This window comes from Ursus maritimus (assembly GCF_017311325.1).
Source record: "Ursus maritimus isolate PB19 chromosome X unlocalized genomic scaffold, ASM1731132v1 scaffold_X1, whole genome shotgun sequence".
NCBI lineage: Eukaryota > Metazoa > Chordata > Mammalia > Carnivora > Ursidae > Ursus > Ursus maritimus.
Window position 1 is genome coordinate 44339095 of NW_024423319.1, and position 24180 is coordinate 44363274.

At 40.8% G+C, this 24180-nt stretch overlaps 2 protein-coding genes across 5 annotated transcripts; both read right to left on the reverse strand.

The window, feature by feature from the left end:
• Nucleotides 1-9688: 9688 nt before the first annotated feature.
• On the reverse strand, nucleotides 9689-10510 carry TCEAL3 (transcription elongation factor A like 3; the record flags this gene model as incomplete). The annotated part of the gene is given in 1 exon segment (XM_040645368.1): nucleotides 9689-10510. A coding segment is annotated over 1 exon segment (564 nt), but the record flags the coding sequence as incomplete, so codon positions are not given.
• A 10775-nt stretch (nucleotides 10511-21285) lies between these two features.
• TCEAL4 (transcription elongation factor A like 4) lies at nucleotides 21286-23883 on the reverse strand. Of its 4 annotated transcripts, none has more exons than XM_040629673.1 (3): nucleotides 23756-23883; nucleotides 23108-23177; nucleotides 21286-22760 (listed from the first exon to the last, which is right to left on the reverse strand). In XM_040629673.1, the coding sequence occupies exon 3, from the start codon at nucleotides 22736-22738 to the stop codon at nucleotides 21467-21469; it is 1272 nt and encodes a 423-aa protein (XP_040485607.1). In that variant the 5' UTR covers nucleotides 22739-22760; nucleotides 23108-23177; nucleotides 23756-23883; the 3' UTR covers nucleotides 21286-21466. The 4 variants fall into 4 exon arrangements, with proteins under 4 accessions (XP_040485607.1, XP_040485592.1, XP_040485617.1 ...); XM_040629658.1 differs by having other exon boundaries at nucleotides 21286-22765; nucleotides 23756-23877; XM_040629683.1 differs by lacking the exon at nucleotides 23756-23883 and adding an exon at nucleotides 23495-23618.
• Between the last annotated feature and the right edge of the window lie 297 nt (nucleotides 23884-24180).

Genomic DNA, 24180 nt, shown 5'->3' on the forward strand with positions numbered 1-24180 from the left:
GATTTTAGTAATGTGAACCTTATCACTTTTTTCTCTCTTTTTGTTGTTCAGTGCAGTTAATGATTTGTTGCCTTTGTTGTTCTTTTCAAAGAACTAAATTTTGGTTTCATTGATTTTCTTTACGGTTTTTCTGTTTCCTCTCTCATTAATTTCTACTCTAGTCTTTATTTCCTGCCTTCAACTTGCTTTGTGTTCAGTTTGGTTTTCTTTTCACAGTTTCTTGAGGTGGAAGATTAGGTTATTGAGATCTTTTTAAACGATGGGTGTTTACAGGGGGGCCTGGGTGGCTCAGCAGTGAGGTGTCTGCCTTCGGCTGGGGTCATGATCTCAGGGTCCTGAGATCGAGCCCTGCGTCAGGCTCCCTGCTTGTGGAAGGCCTGCTTCTCCTTCTCCCTCTGCTGCTCCCTCTCTCTCTCTCAAATAAATAAATAAATAAATAAATAAATAAATAAATAAAATCTTTAAAAATAAAATAAAATATGGGTGTTTACAGCTACAATTTTTCCCTAGGTTCTGCTTTAACTGCATCCTGCAAGTTTTGGTATGTAGTGTTTTCAATTTCTTTCATCTCAAATTATAGTGTAATCCACTTCCTTTTTGATCTGTTGGTTTTTTAGGAGTGTGTTTTTTATTTCCCGAATATTTGTGAATTCCCCACATGTGCACATGTTATTGATTTCTAATTTCATGCCATTTTGGTCATAGAACATATTTGTATGATTTCAATACTTTTTAAATATTTTGAGACTTACTCTACGGTTTAACATAGTTACTGGAAAAAAGGGTAGAACAAACTAAACCAAAGCAAACAGTAGGAAGTAAATAATAAAGATTAGTGTGGAAATAAATGTAATAGAGTACAGGAAAATAGAGACAATGAAACAAAAATTGCTTCTTTAAAAAGGTCAACAAAATTAACAAACTGTTAGCTACACTAAGAAAAAGCAAGAAGATTCTCATTACTAAAATCAGGAACAAAAGTGGGGACATCATTGCTGACCTAAAAAAATGAATATTTTTTAAGGGAAATCTATGAATAATTACAAGTCAACAAATTAAATAATCTATAAGAAATGGACATTTCTCTAAAAAGATATACTGTACTGAAGCTGATTCAAGAAGAATTAGAAAATCTGAATAGACCTATATCAAGTAAAGAGATTGAATTAGTAATCCAAAAAACCTCACAAAGAATAGCCCAGGCCCAGACAGCTTCACTGGTTTATTCTATTAAACTTTTAAAGACAAATTAATAATAAACCTGTAATATTCTTCCAAAAATAGGAGGGAGGACACTTTTCAACACGTTCTGTAATGTGGGCATTACCCTGATGCCAAACCATATAAAAATATCATAAAAGACAACTACAGTATAGTATGCCTTATGGATATACATAGTAGACACTAACAAAATAATCCAGCATCATATATAAAGGATACCATGACCAAGTGGAATCCACCCCAGGAATGCAAGCTTATTTGACATGTGAAAATCAACCAACATAAAATGCCATATTGATACAATAAAGAAAAAAAATCACAAGATCATCTCACTAGACACAGAAAAAGCATTTGACAAAATGGGAACTTCCTCAACCCAGTAAGGATATAATGTAACTACACCTCACATTGTACTTCGTAGTGAGAGATTTAATGCTTTTTCCTTAGGACCAGGAACAAGACAAGAATTTTTTATCCCCATACTTTTATTCAGTATTATACTGGAGGCTCTAGCCAGGGCAATTAGTCAAGAAAGAGAAATAAAAGGCATCCAGATTTGAAGGAAAAAGTAAATCCATATTCATAGACAGCATAATTTTGTAAATAATATTCCAAAGGTGTGCACACACAAGAAAGCTTTTAAAACTAGTAAGTGTATTCAGAAAGGTTACAGAATACCATAATGATATACAAAATGAGTTATATTTCTGTACACTAGCATTGAACTATCTGAAGATGAAAATTAAGAAAATGGAGCGCCTGGGTGGCTCACTCGGTTAAGTGTCTGCCTTTGGCTCAGGTCATGATCTCAGGGTTCTGGGATGGAGTCCCATGTCTGGGCTCCCGGCACAGCATGAAGTCTGCTTCTCCCTCTCCCTCTGCCCCCCCTCCCCACTTGTGCTTTCTGTCTCTCAAATAAATAAATAAATAAAATCTTAAAAAAAGAAAATTAAGAAAATGATTCTATTTACAATAGGATAAAAAAAATAAAATACTTGAGAATAAATTTAACCGAAGAAATGTAAGCACTGCACACTGAAAAATTTTTTAAATGCTGTTTAAAGAAATTAAGACCTAAATAAATGTAAAGATATTCTGTGTTAATACTGTTAATTTAGCAATACTTCCTAAATTGACCTGCAGATTTACTGCAATCCCTATCAGAGTTCCCGCTGACATCTTTTCAGAACTTGACAAGCTGATCCCAAAATTCTTTTGGACATCCAAAATACCCAGAATAGTCAAAACAATATTGAAAAAGGAGAAAATTGGAGGCCTCATAGTTTTGAATTTCCAAGTTTATTACAAAGCTACAATAATCATGGCAGTGTGGTACTTACATAAGGATAGGTGTATAGAAAAATAAAATATAATTCAGAGCCTAGAACTAAACCGTCATATTTGTGGTCAATGGATTTTTGACAAATATGCCAAGATAATTCAATGGGGGAAAGAATAGGTTTTTTAAGGAAATGGTGCTAGGACAGCTGGATCTCTACATGCAAAAGAATTAATTTGAACCCGTACGTCACATCCTATGAGAACTCAAAATGAATCATAGTTCTAAGTGTAAAAGCTGAGCCTATAAAACTCTTAGAAGAAAACATGAGTAAACATTCATGATCACACGTTAGGCAATATTTTCTTAGACATGACACCCAAAGCATAGGCAACAAAAGATAAAATAGATGAATTGGGGGCTTAGTCAAAACAAAAACTTTTATGCTTCAAAGGACACCATCCAGGAAGTTAAAAATCAACCTACAGAATGAGAGAAAATACTGGCAAATCAAATATTTGGCGGGGGGACTTCTATCCAGAATATATAAAGATCTATTACAAGTCAACAATTAAAGGACAAATAATCAAATTTATTTTTTAAATGGGCAAATGTTTTGAACATACCTTTCCCTAAAGAAGATATACAGATGGTGACTATGCCCATGAAAACTGTTCAATATAATTACCTGTTAGGGAAAAGCAAATCACACTACAGTGAGATACCACTTCATATCAACAAGGATAGGTAAAATAAAAAGACACTCAATAACAAGCCCTGCTGAGAATGTGAAGAAATTGGAACCTCATACATTGTTGGTGAGAATGTACAACGGTGCAGCCACTTTGAACCATTTGGTAGTTCCGCAAAATGTTAAACATAGAATTACCATACAACCCAGCAATTCTACTCCTAGGTGTATACTCCAAAGAATTAAAACACATGTTCAAACAATAGCTGTTATGCAAATGTTCATAGTAACATTATTCATCGTAGCCAAAACTGAAAACAACCCAAATGTTCATCGATTGATGAATGGGTAAATAAATGTGATGTACCATCTAATGGAATACTATTAGGCAGTAAAAAGGAATGGATGATATAGATGAACTTTCAAAACATCATGTTGATTGAAAGAAGCTAGTCACAAAAGACCACATGTTGTATGATTCCATTTGTATGAAATGTCCACAATTGCCAAATCCATAGCGACAGAGAAGGTAGATTAGTGGTTACCACTTACTGGGTAGGGTGAGGATGGAAGTGGAGGAGAATATATAGTGTTTGCTAATGTATAGGATTTCTTTTGGGGATGATGAGGATACTCTAAAATTAGATAGTGGTGATGGTTGCACAACTTTGTGAATATACTAATATAACTGAATTGTGTACTTTAAAAGGGGGTAAATTTTGTGGTATGTGAATTATATCATAATAAAACTGGTATCTAAGAAAGTGTAATTATTTCCACATAATAAAACTGGTATCTAAGAAAGTGTAATTATTTCCATTTAAAGACAAAGCACTGTCTTTCTGTGGTGGAAAAGGTCCACTGTAATCAACCTTCTCCAAGTGGATGTCTGTTACCCCCTGGAAATGGTGTCATATTAGCGGCTTAGCTTTGGCCTCTACTGTTGGCAGGTTCTGTACTCAGCTGTGACAGTAGTTGGATCAGGTTGGTAAGGGGAGTCGATATTCCTGCATCGTTGCGTAGCTCTATTCTTGCTTCCATGGCCACTTTACATGGACTCATTGAGCAAACACAGGGTTTGCTGAGAGGAAAAACTGAGTGATATCTACAGAGATGGTCATTTTTTTCCTCCTAATTATTGAGAGCTTTCTCTGCAGTGGATGCCCCCAGTGGGTACACTCACTATCCGAATATATAGATATGTACTATTTAGAAGGGAATGTGGCCTAGATGTCAAGATCCTCCCAGTGGTTAAAAACAGGCAGAAACTTGTTCAGGACATCCATCATGAAGGAACCCTGTGCCCCTGTGTCTTCATGACCATCCAGATACCTTTCGTTAGCTGGTGCCTGAACACTGCTTGATATTTTCTTTCTTTTTTCTTTTTTTAAAGATTTTATTTATTTATTTGAGAGAGAGAGAGCACAGAGGGAGAGTGAGAAGGAGAATCACACTCACCACTGAGCAGAGAGCCTGACGCGGGGCTCAATCCTAGGACCCCGGGATCATGACCCGAGCCGAAGGCAGGCGCTTAACCTACTGAGACACCCAGGTGCCCCATCTTTTTTTTCAATTGAGGTAACTCAGTAGAAACCTTCAGACCAGCTGAGACTGGTCTTTTCTCTTTTTTAAAAAATTTATTTATTTATTTGAGAGAGAGAGGGGGGGGGGTAGGGGCAGAGGGAGAGAGAATCTCAAGCAGACCCCATGCTGAGGAGCATGGAGCCCCATGTGGGGCTTGATCTCAAGACCCCAAGAGCATGACCTAAGCTGAAACCAAGAGTTGGATGCTTAGCCAACTGAGCCATCCAAGCACCCAGAGCCTGATCTTTTCTATGCTGCCTCTGACAAATAATATTTTCCCAAGAGCCTGTGAAAACTGGTTGGCATAGGGCTCTCTCTCTCCTGGGTCCTGAACCCTAAATTTCTTTGGGGTTAGATGGGCAAGTCCCTCTTTGAAAAAGTAATTGAGATAACCAGACTTTTGCACAGACAGCGAGGGGTTCAGAGAGTCAAGCTTTGAACAATTTTGACCCTGTGCCATTAACAATTAGGATGCTGTAACATTGAAGAACAGTCACTAAACATAAATAGTCCAGAAAATAAAACCACAAAGCAAAAAAAAATTTTTTTTAGAAATGAAGCTCTTATTTATTTTGAGAGAGTGAGAAAGAGAGAGAGACTGGGGGAGGGGTAAAGGGAGAGACTCTTTCACACAGATTCCTTGCTGAGCAAGGATCCCAACTTAGTGCTCGATCCCACAACCCATGAGATCCTGACCTGAGCTGAAACCAAGAGTCGGACGCTTAACCAATTAAGCCACCCAGGCGCCCCCCCCCCATTTTTTTTAATGAGGGCACAGGCTGGCTTAATCATTTTGTGAGTTGATCACAGAAAAAGAACTTTGAATTTCTGACAAATTTTAGAAAAATTGAATGGAGGGAATACAAGGCATTAGATGTTCAGTTACTTAGTTACAAGCCACAGAAACCAACTCTGGCTAATTTGAGCAGAAAGAGAATGTATTAAAGGGTATTGGGTGGCCTTGGGTTGGGGATGGGGCTAGAAGAGGCAGATTATAAGGCTAAAGTTCCTACAGTTAGGAACAACATCCAAAATTACAGTTGAGAATCAACCTGATTTCTGTCTCTATAGTTTTGCTTTTTCCAGAATGTTTTATAAATGGAAGCAAACTAGAGTATAGCTTTTTTTTTTGTCTGGCTACTTAGCCTAATGAGTTTGAGTCATTCATGTTTTTGCATGAACCAGTAGTTTTTTCTTATTTATCCATTCACCATTTGGGGGGTATTTGGATTGTTGTTCCAGTTGTGAGCTGTTATGAATAAAGCTACTAAGGTTTTCATTACTCTTGGGTAAATACCTAGGAGTGCGATTATTGGGTCATATGGTAAATGTATGGCTGCCAAACTTTTCTAGAGTGGCCATGCCATTTTTGCCCAATTTTTTAAAGTAAACTCTACATCCAACATGGGGCTCAAACTATGATCAAGAGTGACACACTCTACTGACAAGCCAGCCGGGAGCCCCAGGCCATGCCATTTTGTATTCCCACCAACAGTGAGAATTCCAGTTGTGCCATATCCTTGCTAGGACTTTTTAATAACACCTCTTTGCTTTTGTTTTTTTAGTTTAGCCACTCCAGTAGGTGTGTAGTGGTATTTCATTATGGTATTAATTTTCATTTCCCTGAAAATTAATGATGTTGAACATGTTTTCATCTGATCATTTGCCATCTTCATCTTTTCTTTGGTGAAGTGTCTATTTAAATCTTTTGCTTATTTTTAAATTTTATTTTCTTGTTATTTGTCTTATTATTACTGAATTGTAAGATTTCTTTGTATATTCTGGAGACAGATGCTTTATCAGTTATCTTCTTCTAGGTGGAAATTGTCTTTTCATTTTCCTAACATGATAATGGCTTTTGAAGAGTTGTTTTAAAATATTTTAATATTTATGTGGTCCAATTTATAAATTTTTTTATTAGCACTTACGTCCTTCTATGAAAGGCTTGTCTAACCCAGGATTACTCCTTTATTCCTATTTTTTCTAACAATATTTTATTTTATATGTTTTCTAGGTAATCTCTGCACTCAATGTGGGGTTTGAACTCACAACCTCTTGGGCTCTGGACCCCAAGATCAAGAGTCGCAAGCTCCACTGACTGAGCCAGCCAGGCACCCCTCTAAAAATATTTTAAATTTTATTGTCTGCATTTAAATGTTTTATCATTAGCATTTGCCTTTTTCCATTTCTTAGTAGGAAAAACTAGAACTTGTTAAGTAGATAGTGGCAGAAAAATAATTTCAAATGTCTTTAAACCAGTACAACATTAAATAAGCAATATTTGGCTCTGCAACTACAGATTATTCCTTATTTTTTCCCATTTTTATTTTTATTTAAAGATTTTTTAAATTTATCTATTTGATATATAGAGAGAGCACAAGTAGGCAGAGTGGCAGACAGAGGGGCAGGCGGAGGGAGAGGAGAAGCAGGCTCCCTGCTGAGCAGATAGCCCAACGCAGGGCTGGATCCCAGCACCCCAGGACCATGACCTGAGCTGAAGGCAGATTCCTGACCGACTGAGCCACCCAGTGCCCTTTTTCCTATTTTTAAATGAAGTATTTATAATTTTAGTTTTTGCATTTTGATCTATGAGCCATTTTGAGTTCATATTTTGTATATGGCGTGAGGCAAAGGTACTTTTTTTGTATGTGGTTATCTACTATAGACTGAATGTGTAACCCCAAAATTCATATGTTAAATCCTAACATCCAATGTGACGGTATTTGGAAGTGGGATCTTTGGGAAGTGATTAGGCCATGTGATGGAAGTGTCACAAATGGGATTAGTTCCATTATAAAAGAGACCCCAGAAAGGCCCTTTGCCCCTTCTGTCATGTGAATACATCTATTTATGAACCAGGAATCAGGCCTCACCAGACACCAAATTCGTCAGTGCCTACATCTGAGACTTCCCAGATTCCAGAACTGTGAGAAATAAATGTTTGTTGTTAAGCCACACAGTCCATGGTATTTTTGTTACAGCAGCCAGAACTAAGACAACATCTAATTGTTCTGGAATCATTTGTTGAAAAGTCTATTTTTCTCCCTTGAATTACTTTGGGATCTTTTTAAAAAATGAATTATCTATATACCTATGGACCTATTTCTGGAATGTCTATTTTATTCCACTGATCAATAGGTCTATCCTTATGCCAATACCACACAGTATTGATTACTGTAGCTTTAGCTTAGTCTTGAAGTCAGGCATTGAGTCCTCCAACTTTGTTCTTCATTTTCATTACATTCTGGCTATCTTATGTCCTTTGCTTTTCCATATAACGTTTAGAATCCCAGTTTGCTGGGATTTCTATTGGGATGGCATTGAGTTTATAAATCAATTTTAGAGAGAATTACCGTTATTAACACTAATGGGTCTTCTAATCCATGAACAGTTACCTCTCTAGAAACTCAGAGCTCCTGATTCAATCATAATTTACTAAGTATATGTGTCAAGGACAGTGTAAGGGATATCAGGATGAATAAGAAAGTGTTTTTGATAAAGGAAAATACTGGTGGGTTAAATAAAATGCCTAACATTGAATTTTTAATATTTTTAAGAGCACTGTTATCCTTTTCAGTTGGAATTGGTTTGAAATGGAAAGGGATATTTTCAGCTTGAAACTCAGTTGTGTAACCCTCTCTGATTATATGTGGACAGGTCCCTTGATTTTATATAGCAAGCCAGCCAGGAGACTTTAGAAAACTCACACTAAGAAAGGTATGTAAATTTAGATATGATTTCCTTGGGGTACTGTGGCGTAGTGTTCAATTCAAATCACCATCCATTTTCTGGTCCATAGATTAGCCTCAGGACACAGCCCCCAGTGGACCCCAAATATCCGAGTCCTCTGAATAGAAAAGAAACTATAAGCAAATATAAAATGTACTAAAAATGGTAATGACTATGCTAAGAACTACGGAATACAGGGCAGCCCAAGCAGCTGTGGAGCAGTACCACCTGAGTAGGCATAACTCTGAAGTTGGGAGAGAGGCTTTATCCACACTCACACAGCAGTCAAGTAGGGGCTTCGGCCCTTTGGGGACAATAGGGAATCAGAGGGGCTTTGTCACCACGACTCCATATCAATAGCTGTTAGCAGAGGATACAGGACAGAGCAGAACATGAGTGCCCAGCAGACAGGGGAGTATCCAGAGAAAGGTGGCACCCCCTTCTCAGCTGCTTGGCCTTGTTCCTAGACACAGATGGGACCTACCTTCAGCCTTTCCCCTGAGTGTTTGACAGTCCAGGGTCCTACTACTGCCAAGGTGCTGGCCCAACATAGCTCACGTACTCAGTATCTCATCTGATCCCCTCAGCAGAATGTGAGGTTGTTTTATTCCCATTTCACAGATGACAAGACTGACCCTTACAGCACCGGATCTGTTGCTCTAACCACCAGGTTGATTTCCCTAGCTGTGAGTCCCAGAGATAATGTAAATTTTACTCATCATTTTACATTCTGACAACAGGACTTTTAAGTGTCTTCATTGCCCTCATAAACTCACTGAACATTTCAGTTGTTTATCACGTACTGATTTCTAGAGTTTTTTTTATGACAAACATAATCCATCCTTTAGGAAGAAGTGGTTAGTGAGCAAAGCAAATAAAAAGAATCACACATGGTGGGAGCCATAGGACAGTAGAGGACTCAGAAGAAGGAGCAGCAGTGCCCACTGACATGGTTACAACTAGAGGAAGGTATGGGGACGGGTAATGCCCACAGAGGAGTGGCATGGAGGTACCTAACTATCAGATGATTGGACTCATGTCTGAATACAAAAGACCTTTTGTTGGCTACCATACAGGAAAAACCTTCATCTACTTTTTAGTGTACACGTTTTCAGAACTTTCTCTGTGCACAAATGCATTATGCGAACATTTATAGTTTTACAAAAATGGTCTGATACTGTATATGTGGTTCTGAAACCTGTTTTTTCTTTATTGTTATTTTACAGTGTGCCATGAACATTTCTTCCATGCACATGGGTGAAAATCCCCTCCTGAAAGACAGAGAACACTGTAGTTGGGTCAAAATGCTGCTGGTAACAAGAGTGACACCTAAAGCAAAGTATCGGCTTAAGGTTAAAGCACATAGCCTGGCAAATGCCTGCCAGGGAAAGCAGCGTCAGCAATATTCTCATCAGAGAAGTTAGAACTGAAGGCCAAAGGCATTAAAGATATGGGATATCATGTAAACCCCTTTGGCCCCTACCTCCGCCCCTCATTCCTCTGACACCCCGCTGCCCCCTTGGGGCAAACGGATCCGGTACATCTCTTTGCATCCAGTGAAAACCACCCATTTTCTGTTTTTTCCTTAGCTCTTCCTGAGCCCTTGACATATCTCCACATTCTCTCATCATCTCCTTCTCTTAATAGTCCTTGGGGGAATCATCTGTCCCCCTGTCCGTTTTTCTTTTTGCTTTCCTCGGCACGTAATCTTCAGCCGGGCGCTTTTCGGCAGCCCGTGGCTCACCCTCGGGCTTTGCCAGGGATTCTGGCTTGCCCTCACTGTGTGGTTTTCCCTCATTTTCAGACTTGCCCTGCTTTTCTTGCTTTCCCTCATCTTCCAGTTGTCCCTCATCATCTGGCTGCCCCTTACTCTGGAGCTTTCCCTCATACCCTGGCTTCCCCTCCATTTCCAGCTTTTCTTCCTCATCTGATTTTTCTTCATCTTCAGGCTCTACTTCATCTTCTGGCCTTCCCTCGATTTCCAGCTTGCCTTCATTTTCGTTGTAGAATTTTCCATGTTGAGATTTTCCCTTCTTTTCCTTGTCCTGGGGGTAGGGTGGGATGGGGGGTAAGAGAAGTCAAAGGAGACAAGGGAAACTGAGGACTTGAGGTGGAATGCAGGTGCTGATAGTACCGGCATCCTTCCCCGTGTGGGAAGCCCTCAAGTGTGTCTTCCCCTACCCTTTACCCCACAATTCACCCCACACGTGAGAGCCAACCATTTCCCTGGCAGGCCCTACCACTTTCTGTACCATCCCTCAGTGTGGCGGGGTGGGTGCAATACACATGGTGGTGAGATGGGCAGTGGGGACCTCAAATTCTGCCCACACTGTGCCCTCCACACCCTCCCCCCACCGTTTCTGTCCAGTGGTCTCCCCCTTTCACTCACCTGCAGGGATTCTGAACAGGTTGTTCCTCCTTTTCTAGCCTTGCAGAGTGCTGGGGACAGACACACAGACCTGCAGACAGACAGGAGACAGGGGCAGGGCCTGTGTGCTCAGCTGACTGAAGTTTCTTTCCTGAACCTGGGCCCTCCTCATGCAACATTTCCCTCGCCTACCTCCCCCGCATCCCAGCCGCCATTAATTTTCAGGCCTCAGGCTCTAAACCAGGATGCTTTCCAAACTGTTTGGGTCTCTGTCCCCCTCCCTTGCAGGCAAGCCGCCCACCCCCACCCCCTTTCCGAGGAGGTCAGTATTTCCTTTCAGGTGCAGAGCGTGAGGGGGGTTATTTCTAGAATATGTCTACATTTCACTGTCGCACTGCAGGGGTGCCCCCCCATTTCAGGTCCAAAAATGAATGGAGGGCATAGAGGAGGGGCGTCGAGGAGGCGGCGGGGTGCTCCCTCCCCACCTGCCCACGTCCGAGCGGCATCCCCCTCCTCACCAGCCTCCCGGACCCCATCCCACCCGGTGCTGCTCCCGGATCCTACTCCCAGCCACCTCCACCCCTGCCCGGGGCCGCCAGCAGCGCCCACCTTCACACTGACCTGCGGGGCCCGGGGCAGGCCTGCGCCTCCTCGGGCTCGCCGAAGCCCGCTCGCCCCTCGCCCGCCGCCCGGGCAGCTCAGGGAGCTGGTTCCCCGCAGGCTATGCGAGCGGACAGCGCAGGGACGGGACTGCAGGGCGGGCGAGCGGGCGGGCGCGGGGGCTGCTGCCCACGTCGGCGCCCAGCCGGTCACGTGAGCGCCGCGTCACCCGAGCTCGGTCCCCCACCCCGCCCCCTCATCCCCATCCCCAAAGGACCAAGCAACCACACACCATGGGGGGCGGGGGGGGCAAAGGGGGAATCAAGGAGCGAGCAGGAGCCGGGAGGATTCCCGACCGCAGGTGCTTTACCTGGCGCATCTCAGATCCTCGGACAGCATCCCTCTGAGATGTACGTCATTGCCAGGTGTGAGCGCTGATCACAGGGACCGTACCCGCTTTGCCCGGAGCGCTCATCAACTGAGGCCCACAGGCTGCTTTCAAGACCGGCTCTGCCGGACTCCCGAGCCCAGGTAGTAGTGCCCGCCAGGAAGCGGCGCTGCCACCTTGAGTAGCTGTGTTCCTGGGCCTCCTCTTTCCTCAGTCCACATGTTCTCTCTCCCAGAGTGATTTCTGTTCATTTCCCTCTAAGCACAGATGATTCTCAAATCTCCATCTCCAGACTGTCCCCTCGCCCTGAGCCTTAGATCCGCTTTTTGCTTTCCCACCAGCAGTACAGGAGAGTGCTTGGTTCTTCACATCTTTTCCAACATGTGTTGGAATACTTTTTCATTTTCACTAACATGATAGGTGAATAGTAGTATCTCAATGACACTTTATCTTGCATTTTCTTTGACAATTTAAGTATCATTGTAAATCATTCATGTCTTCCCACATTTTTGTTGGGTTGTTGGTCCTTCTCCGCTCATTTTCTGTAGTATCCTTTATACATTAACAATATTAGGCCTTTATGTTATATATGTTGCAAGTATTTACTTCCAGTTAGTTGCTTTTCTACTTTGTATATGGTGTTATTTCTGCCATGCATTAAAAAAAGTAGTCAGGGGCGCCTGGGTGGCACAGCGGTTAAGCATCTGCCTTCGGCTCAGGGCGTGATCCCAGCGTTCTGGGATCAAGCCCCACATCAGGCTCCTCCGCTATGAGCCTGCTTCTTCCTCTCCCACTCCCCCTGCTTGTGTTCCCTCTCTCGCTGGCTGTCTCTATCTCTGCCAAATAAATAAATAAAATCTTTAAAAAAAAAGTAGTCAAATTTATCAGACTTTTCTTCTATTGCATCTAGACTTTGATTCATAATTAAGAATTCTTTTCCTACATGAGGTCGAAGAGGAATTCACCCATGTTTTCTTTTAGTACTCATATGGTTAACTGTTTTTGTCCCAAGGTCATCTGTGGTTAGGAATAGAGGTTAAGTAATACACCAGTGCCAAACAGCTGAATCTACTGCTGACTCAAGGCAGCAAATCAAAGCCCCAAGGCTCATTACAAGGGGAGGGGCTTCCTAACAAACCATCACCCATGTAATGCAGGGAACCTCAAATGTTTCAGTTTAAGGGTAATTATAAACTGGAAATAAACTAACTCTCACAAAGTCTTTTAGTTTGGCCTTGCAACATCTAATTGGACTAGTAAACTTTAAGCTTTGAACATAAATTATGGTGGGTCCAGACAGAAGAACCCTTATAAGCCCTGACCAATGCAAACAAAATCTTCTCTGGAGTAAGTGTCCATCATCCTAGGCCCCAAATTATTTCAACAAATAATTGTTCATGTACAATGTCCACACAGAAAGACAACTAGGAATACAAATAAATAAAGCTATCATAAGTAAGAAGCAGTAGAGACAACAGCCGACACAAACAGATCCATTAGTTTTGAATTATCTGAATCATCAGATACAGACTATTAAGCCACAATGCTTAGTGTATTCAGATAAATAAAATCCAATCTTGAAAATTTCAACAGGGCACTAGAAATCAGAAAAAATGAAAAAGAGGGAATTCTAAAACTACAAAAAAAAAAACGCAGCTGAAATTAGAAACTCAATGGATGGCTTTAACTGCAGATTAGGTGCATCTCAAAAGAGAATTAAAGAACTAGAAATTATGTTAAGAAGAAACTATCCATAAGGCTGCAAAGGTAGTCAAAAAGATGGAAAATTCAGATGGGAGGGCATGATAAGATCTAACAAATGTTTACTTGGAGTTCCAGAAGGAAAAGAGAAATGAAAGTGTTCAGAGGCAACCTCTGAAGAAACAATTGACAGTTTTTCAGAACTGATGAAAGACACTGATCCATAGATCTAAGAAGTCCAAGATATCCCAAACAGGATAAAAAGAAACTCACAGAGAGATGCATAATAGTAACCTTGTAGAAAATCAAAGACAAAGAGAAAATCATAAAAGTAGCCAGAAAGATAGAGTACGCCTTGAAAGGAACAAAAGTTAGGCTGATTGATGGCTTCTCAATAGCAACAATGGAAGTATGAAGATAGTAGAATGATATCTTTAATAACTTCAAAGAAAGTAATTGCCAGCCAAAAAATTTGAGAACCAGCAAAAATACCCTTCAAAATTAAAGGTGAAATAAACACCTTTTGTAAATAAACAAAAACAGAGAGTTTGCCATCAGCAGGCATGAACTAAAGGAAATACTGAATGCTACAGGGCATTTTTCACGATAGGAAAATGATCCCAGATGGAATACTGGAGATAAGAAAGGGAAAAACAACAATTAAAAAGACAAATATGTATGTAAACTTAAATCAATACTACATAAAACTAGTAATATCTTTTTAATTCATATCGACAAATGACATATGAATCAAGAGGGCTGAAGTAAAACTACAAAATAAATATTAGCCTTTGATAAGTCAAGATTGTATGCTCTAATTGCCAGAAAACCATTAAGGTAAAACTTCTAAGCTAATAAAGGGGCAGAAATAAGAAAATAATCCTAAAAGAGAGAAAACTAACCTACATCAGAAGGGACATAGAGAAGCAATTTGATACAATGGTTAACTTGTATCTATTAATATCAGTGAGTACATTAAATGTAAATGATTTACACGAAGCAATTAAAATAAAGATTTTCGGACTGGAAAAAACACAATGTTATACTGTTTACAAAAGACATCTGAAATATAAAAATATAAAAATACATGAAGACTGAAAGTAAAAGTATAGAAGAAAATGGTAACATGAGAACAGTAACCAGAAGGAAGCCACTGTAATTAAATAACAAAATAGACTTCAAAGCAAAAAGCATTACAAAACCTAACGAGTGTCACTTTATGGTATTTTAAAATTTGTATGTACTTATTAGATTGACCTCAAAATAGATAAATCAAAATTTGACAGAACTACAAGGAGAAATAAACAAATCTTCCATTTCAGCATTAACACTCCTACCTCTGTAAACTGTGGAAATATTTCAAGTGTTGAAAGGAAAAAAACCACCAAATTAAAATTTTATATCCAGCAAAAGTGAAGGAGAAATAAAGATTTTTCTCAAACAAAAATGATGACCAGAAAAAATTCCCTTAAAGAAATGTTAAAAGATTTTCTCTAGGCAAAAGAAAATTGATCAGCAACTAAAAATAGGTAACTCAAATCTTCATAAAGAGCAGTGGAAGTGGAATACATGAAAGTATAATGAAATTGTTTCTTTTTCTTATTTTTAAGTAATACAAAGGATAAATGTCTAAAGTATTAATATTAACAATATATTTAGTGATTATAGCATACGGATAAGTGAAATGAATGATGAATACTCTGTAATAAGGTACCTACACTACATGTAAGTGAAGCAGAAGAATGTTCTTTGAAAGTAAACCTAGTTAAAAATATATATTGCAAACTTGAGGAAAATCACTAAAAAATTTTTTTAAAAGAAATATAATTGATACACTAAGAAAAGACAAATGGAATCGTGTAAAATACTCAAAACTAAAGAAGGCAAAAAAAGCAGCCTTGGAAACAAATGGAAAACAGTTACACGTGGTTGATATTAACCCAAATATATATCAAGAATCATTTTATTTTTTTTTAAAGATTTTATTTATTTATGTGACAGAGAGACAGCCAGCGAGAGAGGGAACACAGCAGGGGAGTGGGAGAGGAAGAAGCAGGCTCCCAGCGGAGGAGCTCAATGTGGGACCCAATCCCGGAACACCGGGATCACGCCCTGAGCCGAAGGCAGATGCTTAATGACTGCGCTACCCAGGTACCCCTCAAGAATCATTTTAAATATGAATGCTCCAAATACATCCATTAAAGACAGAAATTGTCAGAATGGACAAATAAGATCCAACTAAATGTTTTGGACAAGAGGCCCATTTTAAAAATAAAAGACTCTGGGCGCCTGGGTGGCTCAGTTGGTTAAGCATCTGCCTTTGGCTCAGGTCATGATCCCAGGGTCCTGGGATCAAGTCTTGCATCAGTCTCCTTGCTCAGCGGGGAGCCTGCTTCTCCCTCTGCCTGCCAATCCCCCTGCTTGTGCTGACAGATAAATAAATAAAATCCTTAAAACAAATAAACAAAGACTTTGGAAGGTTACAAGTAAAGCAATGGAGAAAGATATACACCACCATATATACTAATCAAAAGAAATATGGACAAAAAAGGATGCTGGAGGGGTCCCTGGCTGGCTCAGTGGGTACAGCATTTGACTCTTAATCTTGGGGGCATGAGTTCAAGCCCCACAGTGGGCATACAGCCTATAAAAAAATGCTGGAATAGCTATCTAATTTCAGATAAAGCAGACTTGAGAGCAATTAAAGTATCAGAGATAAAAAAGAGGCACTACATAATGATCAATCAAAAGGGATCAATTATGGAAAAAAACAAACACATAATAATCCTAAATATGTATGTACCGAACAAAAGTGTCAAAATACATGAGGCAAAAACTTATAAAACAGAAAGGAGAAACAGACAAATCTATTATTAGGGTTGCAGACTTCAACACCCCCCAGTCAGTAACTCACAGATTAAGCAGGCAAAATATCTATAAGGATAGAGTTGACCTAAATAGCACTATTAATCAACTTGATCTAAATGGCATTTATAGAACATTCCATCCAATTATCAGAACACATTTTTTTTCAAGTTCACATAGAACATTCACTAAGAGTCCATATTTTAGGCCATTAAATATACCTTAACAAAATTAAAAGAACAGAAATCATACAAGTATGCTCTCGATGGAATTAAAGTAGAAATCAACAACAGAAAGATGGAAAAATGCAAATATTTGGAAATTGGAAATTAACACAATTCTAAACACAAGTCAAGGAAAAATTCAAGAGAAAGGCAAAAATATTTTGAACTAAATGAAAATAAAATTAACCTATAAAAATTTTGTGCTTAGAAGGAAATTTCTAGCTTAAATGTGTATGTGAGAAAATGAAAAAGATCTAACATCTATAACCTTTTTTTTTTAAAGATTTTATTTATTTATTTGACTGAGAGAGAGACAGCCAGCGAGAGAGGGAACACAAGCAGGGGGAATGGGAGAGGAAGAAGCAGACTCCCAGCAGAAGAGCCTGATGCGGGGCTCGATCCCAGGACTCCAGGATCATGCCCTGAGCCAAAGGCAGACGCTTAACGACTGAGCCACCCAGGTGCCCCTAACATCTATAACCTAAGTTTTCTCCTCAGGAAACTAAAGAAAGAGTAATTTTAAGCCCAGTGCAAGCAGAAGAAAAGAAATTAACAAGTAGAAATCAATACAAGTAAAACAGGAAAAAAATAGAAAAAAATCAGCAAAACCAAAAGCTGATTCTTTGAAAAGGTAAAAAAAAAATTGATAAATCTCTTGCCAGGATAATCAAGAAAAAAGAAAGAAGATTCAAATAAACAAAATCAGAAATGAAAGTGAGATTATCACTAGTGATTCCACAGACATTAAGAAGAAATAATGAAGGAATTCTATTAGCCCTATGCCTATAAATCTGGTAACTTAGATACAACGAACCAATCCCCTTTAATGATACAAACTACTAAAACTCACACAAGGAGAAAACAATAACCTAAATAGCCCTGTATCTATTAAAGAAATTGAATCAATAATCCATAACCTTCCAAAGACAGAAATCACCAAAACCAAATTCTACCAAACATTTAAGCATCACCAGCGAACATTTAGAGATCATCAGGGAATTCTACCACACATCTGAGTAAGAAATACCAATTCTCCACAATGCCTTCCATAAAACAGAGGTAGAGAGAATGTTTGATTTATTCTCTACGGCAAATATTACCCTAATTCCAAAACCAGATAGAAGGCACTACAAGAAAGGAAAACTACAGACCAGTATCTCTCATGAACACAGACACAAAATCCTCAACAAAGTATCAGAAAATTGAATCCAACAATATATAAAAATTATGCACCTAACAAGTGGAATTTATTGTAGGCATGCAAAACTGATTTAACATTTGAAAAGCAATCAGTATAATCCACCATACAGACTAAATAAGATATATCATATAATCTTATCACTTGATACAGAAAAAGACGGAATGACAGAATCCAATGCCCATTTATGATAAAGGTTCTCAAAATAGAATTAGAGGGGAACACCTAAATTTGATAAAGAATATCTACAAGAAAACTGCAACAACATACTTAACAGTGAGGAGGCCGCTTCACCCTAATATCAGGAACAAGGCAAGGTATTCTTTTCTCATTGCTCCTATTAAACATCATCCTGGAAGTCCTAGCTAGTGGATTAACACACAAAAAAGGAAAGAAAACATATACAAATTGGAATGGAGGAAATAACACTGTCTCTTTGCAGATGACATGACTGTGTAGAAATGCCACAGCATTGACAGTCTCCTGGCTACAAGGTCTGTAAGGCTGTAAAGCTAATATACAAAAGTCAATTGCTTTTCTATGTACCAGCAATGAACTGGAATTTGAAATTTAAAAATACCATAAATAATAGTACTTCCCAAATGCAGAATCCACCTAAAGAATATGTGTATTACAAATATATGAAACAACCCCACTGAAAGGGATAGAGGAATAAGGTGTTGACATAGGGTGAAGTAGTGAAGTCTATAAAACTAAAGGCAAAAATTTCTCTATATAAATATATAAAAATTAAAGATGAATATATATATATATATATAAACATGCATATATTCACATGCGTTACTATATATCAATAGATCTCCTTGCTTTATCAACTGTGAGGGCCTAGAAGCAATGATACCCCAATAGTAATGAGTACTCTTAACACCCAGATCTTGGTTTTGATACCATTCTCTAACCAAAGGTATCAGGACCCCCTGGAGAAATGGCAAATTCTAGGACTTGGACAGGAAATATAAAAGACTACACCATCTTGTAGTGCCAGAAGGTGTTAAACACACACATACACGTGCAGGTGTGCACATATACACACAGTGATGGGAGGAGGTATGTTAAATAAATACAAGAGCCAAGTGAAAGAGCTCACAATGGCCAAAGTTGGAACAATTAAAGCAATGAAAATATGTGAAGTAGTATTAGATTATAATTGAAAGTATAAAATATTGATTACTGGATTGTAAGGTAGTTATATTTTAACTTTTTGAGGAACAATGGAGTACTAGTCAGCCATAAAAAAGAATGAAATCTTGCCATTTGCACCAAGAGTATAATGCTAAGTGAAATAGATCAGACAAATACCATATGCTTTCACTCATATTTGCAACTTAAGAGACCAAACAAAGGGGAAAAAATGAGAGAGACGCACAGCAAAAAAACAGACTCTTAATTAGAGAACAATCCAATGGTTACCAGAGGGGAGGGTGGTGTAGGGATGGGTTAAACAGGTGATAGGGACCAAGGAGTGCATTTGCCATGGTGAGCACTGGGTGGGGGATGTATGGAACTGCTAACTTACTATATTGTATACCTGAACTAATGTAACACTGTATGGCAACTAACTGGAATTAAAATTAAAACTTAAAAAAAATAGAGTCCATACTGATACCCTCAAGTATGTGGAAACTAACATCCCACTCGGCCCTTCTTAAATGTGGACTATGCATAGAGACTTTCTTCCAAAGAGTACAGCATGGAAAGGGAGAAACGAGAGTTAATTTTACCATGGAGAATCCTGACAAACACTACCTCAGCCAGGTCATGAAAGTTAACAACAGTGGTAATACTGATAGTATGTACCCTTTTTTTTAAAAAACGTAGACACCCAATGTGGGGCTTGAACTCATGACCCCAAGATCAAGAATCACATGTTCTATGGCCTGAACAAGCCAGGCACCCTGATAACATGTACCCTTTATATGATGTGGTGAGTATAGCACTTACCTCTCCGGTCCTCTTCCCAAAAGCACTTAATGCCTGCATAACCACAAGAAAAAAGATCAAGCAAACCAAAATTGTGGGACATTATACAAAATACCTGACCAGTACTTCTCAAAAGTGTCAAGGGCATCAAAAACAGGGAAAGTGAGAAACTGTCACAGCCAAGAGGAGCTTATGGAGACAAGATGACTAAATGTATGGTGGTAACCTGGATAGGATCCTGGAACAGAAAAAGGACATTAGGGAAAAACTGAGGGAATTTAATATGTACTTTGGTAAATAGTAATGTATCAATATTGGTTCATTGTGACAAATGCACAATACTAATATAAGATGTTAAAAGAAGATACTGTGTATGGGTTATACAGAAACTCTGTACTGTTTTTGCAATAATTCTGTAAGTCATTAACTCCTAATATAAAAGTTTATTCAAAGACCACTAAAAGCAAATAAAAGGCTAATGAAGAGCTGGGGTGGGGTGGGGGGGAAGGGGAAACACATAGGTTGATGGATCTGTTGAAATGGTAAGGCAGGGCTTAACAGGAACTTCCTGAGAGACAATTCCTCCTAAGAAAAAAGTGTCAGCAGACAAGAGATTAACAGGTGAGAATAGCACAGCATCTGGTTACTCAGATTTTTCTGGCTCAATCTCCATTATCTAAATCCATTGGAGATGGCTGTATGCAAAAACACACACAACCTGACAAAAATTTTGGAGTGTTTTCTAAAAACTTTATAAAACATCAAGGCCCAAACACAATTGGGTACTACCCACCTGAATTAGGGTAACTCTGTTGTAGGTAGAGAATTCTCCACCTTTCTGTTGAGACAGTGTTGCTTTAGTCCATCATAGTCTATGCCCACCAGTAGCAATGGGGGCTTCAGGAGGGTACAGAGCCCCTGAGAAGGGGCACAGTGCCCAAGAGACATGGCATTACCCAGGGGAGAGTGGCACCCACCTTTTATCTGACTTATCCCTGGACACAAGTGAGACCTCTTATACCTCCCCCAAACACCTGACAGAATTTTGGTTCTGCTACTGCAGGGCAAAGGGTAGGAGCCAGCCCAACACAGCTCACACTCATTACCTCATCTGATCTTCTCCACAAACCTGGAAGGCAAGTTTTACCCCATTCAACAGATGACAAGACTGTTACAGCAATGGATCTCTAGTATGGGCCAGGTTGAGTCTTCCAGCTCCTAGTTTTATGAAACATTTTATATCCTGACCAAAAATTTTTGGTGTCTCCGCTGCATTCATGAGCTAACTGAACAGTTATTTTGATTGCTTGGTATATATTGTTTTCATGATGAAAGTAATCTATGGTTTTTAGGAGAAAATATACAATGAACAAAAAAAGAACAGGAAAAAAAAATCACCCACAGATAACCAGGACATAGCTTTCAGAGTTTTCTCTGTACACAGATCACTAGGTAAATACCTTTGTAGTTTTACAAAAATGGACTGATGCCATATATACCGTTCACCAAACTTTTTTCTTTTTAATTTTACAATATGCCATAAACATTTTTCCATGCAATGGACAAAAATCTGCTACTCAAACATCGAAGGCTATAGTTGGATAACAGAGTAATAGCTAAAGCAAGTATTAGCATAAGGTTAAAGCACAGGGCCTGGGCAAATGCCTGCCAGGGGCACTACACAAAAGGAATGTCTTCAAAGCCCCTCTGCGGGGCCCTGCACCCACCCCTGAGTTCCCTTGGGCCCCTTGGGTGGAAGGGGTCCTGTAAACTTTTTTGCATCCACATAAACCCCCCCAATTTCTGTCTGGTTTTCTTCACCTCATCCTCTACCCTGGCCATCTCGTCAAATTCTCTTATCATCTCCTCATTGCTCAAATGCATATCATGTATGGCCTCCTTATATTCCTTGAGGCACTGAGCCAGCCCCTTGTTGGTTTTTCTTTTGGCCTTCCTGGGTACATCATCCCCAGCTGGGCGCTTTCCTGCAACCCTTGGTTCGATGGCTGGCTTTTCTTCTTTTGGCTTTTCCTCATTCACTGGCTTTCCCTCATTCTCTGATTTTTCTTCTTTTGGCTTTCCCTCACTCACTGATTTTCCTTCTTCTTTTGGCTTTCCCTCACTTACTGGTTTTCCTTCTTCTTTTGGCTTTCCCTCACTTACTGGTTTTTCTTCTTCTTTTGGCTTTCCCTCACTTACTGGTTTTCCTTCTTTTGGCTTTCCCTCACTTACTGGTTTTTCTTCTTCTTTTGGCTTTCCCTCACTTACTGGTTTTTCTTCTTCTTTTGGCTTTCCCTCAATCACTGGCTTTCCCTCACTCTCTGGCTTTTCTTCGATCACTGGCTCTCCTTCCATCACTGGCTCTCCTTCGATCACTGGGTTTCCCTCCATCACTGGGTTTCCCTCCATCGCTGGGTTTCCCTCCATCGCTGGGTTTTCCTCCATCGCTGGGCTTCCCTCCATCGCTGGGCTTCCCTCCATCGCTGGGCATCCCTCGCTCTCTGGGTTCCCGTCGCTCACTGGCTTTACCTCACTCTCTGGCTTTCCCTCCATCACTGGCTTTCCCTCGCTCTCTGGGTTTCCCTCGCTCTCTGGGTTTCCCTCGCTCTCTGGGTTTCCCTCGATCACTGGCTTTCCCTCCATCACTGGCTTTCCCTCGCTCTCTGGCTTTCCCTCGCTCTCTGGTTTTCCTTCGCTCTCTGGCTTTCCCTCGATCGCTGGCTTTTCCTTGCTCTCTGGCTTTCCATCTGTTGGCTTTGTCATATTCTCTGGCTTTTCTTTATCCTTTAGTATTTCCTCATCTTCTGTCATTCTCTCGTTTTCTAACTTTTCCTTGTCTTCCAAAGTACAAGCTACTTCGGGTTCTCCCGCATCCTGTGACTGTTCTCTGTATTCCATCTTTTCTTCGTTCTCAGTCATTCCTTCATTTTCACTGCAGAGTTTTTCCATGTTGAGATTTCCCCTCCTTTTCCTGTCCTGAGGTAGGGAGGAAGAGGAGACAAAGAGGAGACAAGGGAAACTGAGGGCTTGGGGGTGGAATGCAGGTCCGGATAGTACAGGCATCTCTCCCCTTGTCAGGGTTCCCCTGACCTGGCCCGGCCTTTAAGTGTGCTTTCTGTCCACCCTCTCCCCTCACACACGTGAACCCACCATTTCTCTGGCAGGCCCTGCCATTTTCTCTCCGTTTGCTCAGAACGGCAGAGCGTGTATAAATGCGTTAGGAGGTGGGCAGTGGCGCCCCATATTCTGCTGGTGTTGTACCCTCCACACTCCCCACCCCTCTGGGTCCCTGTCCAAAGACTCCCTTCCTTCACTGACCTGCAGGGATTCTGAACAGATTCCTCCTCCTTTTCTAGCCTTGCAGAGTGCTGAGAACAGACACGCAGACCTGCGGACAGACAGGAGACATGGGCTGCGCGTTTGGATGGATGCACAAGGACTCAGCCCCTTTCCTGAATCCCGGCCCTCCTCATCCAACGTCTCCCTCCCCCACCTCCTCCGCCCCCCGCACCCCAGCCGCCATTTCTTTTCACGCCTCGGGCGCCAGACCAGGATGTTTTCCAAACTAATTTTGGATCTCTGTGTCCTTCTCCCCTGGAGGCAACTCGCCTCCCCACCCTCGAGGTCAACTTTTTTTCTCTACGCACGGACTGGTAGAGGGGGGTTATTTCCACAGTCTCACTGGCGGGGAGCCCCCCAGCTCACCAGCTCCGGCTCCAAAATGGACGGAGGGCAGCGAGAAGGAGGTGCGGTGAAAGGGGACACGGGTACAAGGGTGTCCGCTCTTCCCACCCTCCGCCGACTGGTCGCTAGCTCCCCCTTAGCCATTTTCCCACCGCCATCTCTATCTAGTCCGGCCAGCTTCCCTCAACCCGGACCCCATCCCCACCCTTTTTCCTCTCCGTGTTCGTGCCTCACCCCCCATTCCAGGGTTCCGCAGGCGGCGACGAAGGCCCTCACACTGACCTGAAAGAACCTGAAGCAACAATTACGAGCTCACAGACCGCTCCGGATCCGACCGCAGGGGAAGAGGGCGGGCTCCCGGACTGGTGCCCACATCTGCGCCCCGCGGTCACGTGAGCGCCGCGTCACCCGAGCTCGCCCCCCTCCCCCCGCCGCCCCGCCCACCAGCCGGCGTCCGCCAGTCACCCCACCGCTTTCTGGAGCGCTTCCCTTCTCACCTCTCTGGGCCCTTTTGTCCTTTTTCTATTCTTGAGGTGGTCGAAGGAATAATTTTAATAAAAACCACAGAGGCTTTTTTTTTAATGGGTTGGGCGGTCGGGGGAGGAGTCTTGACCATGTTGCTCTTTCCTTTGAAAGAACTAGAGCCAGCCAATGAAATCGCATGAATGTGAACTTTAATGTGGTACATAGAATATTGCACTTTATTT